At 43.9% G+C, this 6,691-nt stretch overlaps 1 protein-coding gene across 1 annotated transcript; it reads left to right on the top strand.

Annotated features, from left to right (window-relative positions):
• Positions 1-1,611: 1,611 nt before the first annotated feature.
• On the top strand, positions 1,612-5,733 carry LOC123180345 (CBL-interacting protein kinase 17; the record flags this gene model as incomplete). The annotated part of the gene is given in 12 exon segments (XM_044592382.1): positions 1,612-1,830; positions 3,178-3,249; positions 3,373-3,480; positions 3,620-3,700; positions 3,804-3,857; positions 3,934-4,059; positions 4,169-4,378; positions 4,502-4,606; positions 4,796-4,912; positions 5,018-5,080; positions 5,188-5,262; positions 5,386-5,733. Coding segments are annotated over 12 exon segments (1,350 nt in total), but the record flags the coding sequence as incomplete, so codon positions are not given.
• Positions 5,734-6,691: the final 958 nt, after the last annotated feature.

Genomic DNA, 6,691 nt, shown 5'->3' with positions numbered 1-6,691 from the left:
AGAGAATGTACCGGATTGCGGCCTGATTACCTCTCCTCTCATATCTCCTAAATACTCTCATGTAAAAAAAAAATCTTTGAAATATATTCAGGTGGGGAGAATTCCCTCCCAGGTGACAGTTTCAGAAAAAAAATGTACAATGAATTCATTTTCGGTGGCTCATTGTCGATGATGTGGGCGGTGTCTGCCCGGAAAATAATTCTTCCTTGAGTCTTTCCATCTCAGCAGTATTATCTATGGCAGCGTCAATGGATGGTTAGTCCCACTAATACTCGACACCAACAACAAAACACGATTAGGGGCTTAGATGTCCTTCACAAACCCTTTGTAGGAGCTGCTTTGCATTAATTTTATAAGATAACAATTGAGATACAGGGAAAATATCCGAAGGAAATCCACAAACACTATTCAAACCAAACAAGCCGTAATGGTGGATGGTAGGACCGAGTCAATGTAGACGTTTGTTGCCTAAAATGTTCAAACATATTGAAGATTCAATTTATGACCGATATTTAATAACCTAGCATCCCTCTTGAAAGCTGGTGTAGCCAAAGAAAAACAAAGGCACAATAAAATTACAAATTTAAAATTCTAAAATCCAGATGACACAATTAGATGCATGGAAGCATGATGGATTAATAAATATAAATTTAGATTCACTAAAATCCAAATACACGATGAATCGTGGCAACAAAATGCTTTATTCTCCTCCCCGGACGGTAAGCAAATTAACACCGCCCAGTAAGCTCGAATATAGCCATACCACGGAAGCATTATTGTCATTTTCAACAGTTTTGAGATCATTCGCACCTGTGCACCGAAGCTTTTTTTCTTTTACGTGGAACTTTTGATCTATTCATCTTTAATCAGGGTAGTACAACGAACATCAGAAATAATAATCACATTCAGATCTATAAACCATCTAGCGACGATTACAAGCACTGAATCGAGCCGAAGGCACGTCACCGTCATCGCGAGTCCCTCGTCGGATCCAGGCAGAACTTGTTGTACTAAACAGTCATAAATACATCATGCTAAATCCTCATAAGACCAGCGCATCAGAACATAAATGTCGCCGATAAAGAGTAACGTAGATCGTTAGGAATAAACGTGTAGACGAACGATAACCAGATCCGAACAAATCCATCAAAGACATATATCCACGCACTGATAATGCTAGACGCACCATATAAACTTGTTTCTCACAAGGATGAACAATGGAGTGCTCTCATGCGACGGTCAAAACCAGACAGCCACACCGTTTTCTTTTAGTATTTACCTTTTATCTTCTTCTCCGCTCGCCACACCTTCATATGGGTAAAATTGTTATTTAATCTGTTGGACTGGCTTCAGGATTAAGGTAATCCAAACAGCGAGCAAACCCCACACCACACACAACCACACGCACGCACACAGCAACTTCTCAGAGGATTCAGGGCTATAAATACGCCCCCTCCACATTCCAGTTCGCCTCGTCAGCACGCGAAGCACGCCACCGGCCCAAATCAATTCACCACGAACGACGGAACGAGTCGCTCTCCGATCAGCAGCGGGCAGCAGATGGTGCCGACGGGGGACGCGGAAGGTGCGGCAGCGGGGTGCCGCGCCCGTGCGGCGCTGCTGGGCGCGTACGAGCTGGGCCGCACGCTCGGGGAAGGCAGCTTCGGCAAGGTGAAGCATGCACGGCACCGCGCCACGGGGGACCACTTCGCCGTGAAGATCCTGGACCGCGGCAGGGTGCTCTCCCTCCGCGGCGCCGACGACCAGGTGCGCAGGGAGATCGCCACGCTCACCATGCTCGCGCACCCCAACGTCGTCCGCCTCCACGAGGTAATTAGTAGTTTAGTACTACTACTAATCGCGATCTCGGCTCCTGTTCTTCCCTCGCTGCTGCGCTCCTGCCTCTGCTGACTCTGCCCCTTGGTGGAAAAAATTGAGGAAAAAATGATTTTATTAAATTTAAACACCTTGTCGAGCTTGCGAGCAAGGATGCTTGAACTACGGGCACGCCACGGTTGGAATGACGCTACAGTTATCAACCAGAGATTCCTTAAGAAAAGGGTACTACTTCGTGGAGATTGCAAGCATCATCACCATAATGTTTAGGGACCTACATGTGTTTTCCTACATTCATAGCAACACATACCTACAATTTGGGGATTCTACTTTGTATAATACTAATGTTAAAATATATTGCCCGTCTTTTTTCATCAGTTCGGACTTTTGAATGAATTGGCTGGAGTATGAATTAAATATGGTATCAGAGCCAAGAGGTTTTGAGTTCAAGACCCTGCCAACGCAGTATTAAATAAAACGATTCTGCGCCTACATCGATCCCACGTCTAAGGACTAAAATAGCCTAGACGTGAGGGGGAGTGTTGAAATATATTGCCCGCCTCTCTCCATCAGTTCGGACTTTTGGATGAGTTGACTGAAGCATGAATTAAATAACTAATAGTCTATACATACAAGTTCATTCCGCGTTACACATGGACCATGACGAACCAGGTTACAAAACATTGACCAGCTTGATGACCGGGAAGAATGGTGCTGCAATTATTTAAAAAATTGACGCCGGAGGGGGAAAGAGCCCGTTGGTCTTTTGTGGGGTAGTAGAATGTTTTGTGAACTCGACGGTTGCGGGGGGCTTGTACACGGGGCGGTGAGAACGTATCAGTACATCCGGGCACGCCACGGCTGCAATTATCAACCAGAAATTCCTTGAAAAAAGAACGTGGGATTGCAAGCACCATCATAATATTTGTCTATATATGTTTTCGTACATTCACAGCACTTATCAATAATTGTAGCCTGTAGGGGTTGCATTGGATATTAGTATTTGTCTATACGTAGCGCGTTGCACGTAGACCACTAGACCTGTAGCAGCACGTGGAATTGGATGCAGATTCAGCTCCAGGCCATGCACTTCTCCATTTCAAGATTAATGCCTGATTTGGAGCGCATGTGTCGCCGTCAAGTATATCCAATAATGCCAACCAGCTGCTGCCCCGTCCTTATCTTTATGACTAATGCCATAATCTTCTTTATTTTCTGAGAGACAGAATTTCTTCGGGTCATTTGTGGTGCACATGAGCATATGAATTCGTCGACATGGCCCGTTTAAATAACATCAGTGTCATATTATTAATCTTGTAATTGTTCTAACTCTTGATTCAGGTTGCTGCTAGCAAAACAAAGATCTACATGGTGCTTGAGTTTGTCAATGGAGGAGAGCTGTTTGACAGGATTGTAAGCCAGCATAACTTTTATTTTCAACTATCTGAAAGCTTGCTTTGCATTATAAAATTCCCTGCCAGGTACATTGGTCAGTTCTAACACTTCGAGTTGATTTTTTTTTCGTGCAAATAAAAGGCAATGAGGGGAAAACTATCCGAACGAGAAGGAAGAAGACTTTTTCAGCAGCTAATTGATGGCGTGAGCTATTGCCATGGAAAGGGTGTCTACCACAGAGACCTTAAGGTACTGACGACTGAAGTTTTCTTTTCTTTTGATGAATCTGGGGCAAACAATTATCAAACATTATTATTTCTCATGTATCATGGCATTATGGTTGATTGCTCTGTGTTCTCCTGACTTATCCCACTGCTACATGTTACAGCCTGAAAACGTTCTTATTGACCGGAAAGGCAACATCAAGATCTCTGATTTTGGTCTATGTGCTTTACCTCAACATCTCGGGGTATGGCAGAAAAATTTCCTTGTATTGATCATTATATTTTCATTGATTTTTCTGTTGCGAGGATATTTTGATTTCATTGAATTTAAGGTCTGCAACATTTCAGAAGGATGGATTGCTGCATACAACCTGTGGTAGCCCCAACTATATTGCACCTGAGGTAAAAGAGTAGCCACCTTGGGACCAGTTATCTGTTTTACGGTATATTTGCTAATTCTTGTGCCAAATATATCTAGGTTCTGCAGAACAGAGGTTACGACGGATCACTGTCGGATATCTGGTCTTGTGGGGTAATTCTTTACATAATGCTCATCGGCCAGCTTCCATTTGATGACCGAAATATGGTTGTTCTTTATCAGAAGGTAGACTTTCATTTAAAAAAAAGTAAAAACTTAAGTGATATCTGGTGCTTTATTCTGATAGTTCTGTGATTCCATTCCAATAATACTACTGTTATCTGGTTGCGTGTAGATTTTCAAGGGTGACGCTAAGATCCCGGAGTGGCTTTCACCTGGTGCGCAAAACCTTATTAAGAGGATTCTTGAACCAAATCCGATGAAGCGGATCAACATGGCAGAGATCAAACTACACGAATGGTTTCAGAAAGACTATATTCCTGTTGGTCCATATGATGACGATGATGAAGATGTACGGCTTGGTGCAATTCTGCCTGTCAAACAGGTATGACAAGATGACACAAACTGTATAATGCTGAAGACTAATTTATGTCCTAATATAGGCAAATACACTACGTATTTGTAGCCGCTGATTGGTGAACTTTTGTTTCCTTTTTCCATCCTGAAGCAAATTAGTGAAGCACCTGGGGACAAGAGTACTCGTCAGATGAACGCTTTTCAGCTGATCGGAATGGCATCTTCCCTCGATCTTTCAGGGTTTTTTGAGGAAGAGGTATAAAAATATTTTCATTAATTTCTTTCCTGCGCCTCCCTTGCTGTAATCAGAATGATTTAATCTGCAAAACTGGGAAGAAATATCATATGCATAGTTTCTCAAGATGTTTTAGATCAAGATGATCACTGAATGCTGCCACTGCGGCCTCATAGAACAACTCATCTAATCCAGTTGGACTTATTGTAGGGAGTGTCCCAGAGAAAGATCAGGTTCGCATCAGCACTTCCACCAAAGGATTTGTTCGACAAGATTGAAGTGTCGGCGACACAGTTGGGGTTCCATGTTCAAAGTGCGCATAGCAAGGTGAGCACAAGCTTCTCATCATCACATTGTAGAGATTTTTCGTCATCACATGATTGAGTACAACTTTTGAAGGAACTGAAAATTATGTGTCATGTTATATTTCAGCTCAAAATAACGGGCAATTGCAATGGACCGAACAACCCTTCGGCATTCTTAGTCTGTGCCGAGGTATAATTTGGCGAGCTGCACCATTCTTCGGTGAAACGCGTGGGAAGGGTAACCAATGGATATCAACTGCTAACATCTCTGGTGCTGTTTTTTTTTTCTTGTCCCAGGTGTTTGAGCTTGGCCCCTCTCTGCATGTTGTTGAGCTTAGGAAGTCCCAGGGTGACACTGCAGTGTACAGAGAGGTAGGCAAGAGCTAACAGCAACTGGATTTGCCACTCCCATAACTTCACCGTACACATCTTCAGTGCTGGTGCTTAGTGAGTGAATGACTTAATGATGTTGCTTCCTTGGAATGTACTTTGCAGCTGTGCGATAGGATCTCGAGTGATCTGGGGATTGACAAGATTTTCGGGATGGGGTCGCTCTTCGACGAGAACCTCCCTAGCTTTGACAGCAGAGCCGCGACACCACTGGTTGCCTTGTGATGAGAGCTGTGTTGTAGGTACCCCTACTGATATGATGTTGTAGGACGCTAGGATCATAGTTGTTTATCGATTGGAAATGACAATGATGGTGTAAGGATTAGGATCGTACAGTGTACATAACTACATACAAATAGTCGAGTGATGAAACTGAATATCAGCGATGTAATCATTTTTTGCGCGAAAAGGCCAAAGGCCTTATATTAAAGCCGACCGATTTTTTTCCTTTACCCGCTTTATATTCATCAGTATATCAGTGGCTCTCGCGAATGCGTCGCCCACGTGGGTGATCGGCCGCGCCCCGACCCTTCCTCCTACGGCACTCCCTCACCCCTCCCTGACCGCCGTCGGGCCTGTGAAAGCGCAAGTGCCTCTGGGTGATTTTGATAATTAATGTCAACATATCTCTTGCTGGACTAATACTTCTACCTAGTGTATTTCACACAAATTCAACATTGGCATGGCAAGGACAAGAGGATGTGGAACCCCTTCAAAATGGTAAGGACACATATTGGCAAAAGCTCGAGACTCTTTATTTATATTTTAGTGATCCTAGATCATATTAAGTCCATAGGAAAGCCAATACTATTAAAAGGGGACGAAGTGTTGCTTAATGGTCTACTTGCTCAAAGTGCTTAGTGATATTGCTCCAAAGCCCTCAACCACTTCCTCATTTCCAAAATTCTTCAAAACTCAAAGTCAAACTCGGCCCCACCGAAATCTTCTATCCGGCGCCACCGAGTTCACTTGACATAGCCACTGCCAGAAACCCTAACACCTGGTCACACCGATACGGATCTGGGTCTGACCGAGATGGCCCTGCAAACTCTCTGTTTCCCGTTGTAACATTTCGGTCTCACCAAAATGAGCAATCGGTCCCACCGAGTTTGCTTGATCAACTCTCTGTTTGCTCTTTGCTGAAATCGATCTCACCGAGTTCACGCAATCGGCTACACCAAGATGAGGTTTTACCCTAGCCCTAGCACATCGGTCTGACCCAACGAAAAAAATAGCGCGCTATAACGACGCTATAGCGCCGTGTGACACCCCCGATTTGACCGTACACTAATCATGCACGCAAATGTGTACGACCAAGATCAGGGACTCACGGGAAGGTATCACAACACAACTCTAAAACCTAAATAAGTCATACAAGCATCATAATACAAGCCAGGGGCCTCGAGGGCTC

The sequence above is a fragment of the Triticum aestivum genome, chromosome 1D, assembly GCF_018294505.1.
Source record: "Triticum aestivum cultivar Chinese Spring chromosome 1D, IWGSC CS RefSeq v2.1, whole genome shotgun sequence".
Classification (NCBI taxonomy): Eukaryota; Viridiplantae; Streptophyta; class Magnoliopsida; order Poales; family Poaceae; genus Triticum; species Triticum aestivum.
This window is presented reverse-complemented; position numbering and strand designations above follow the sequence as displayed.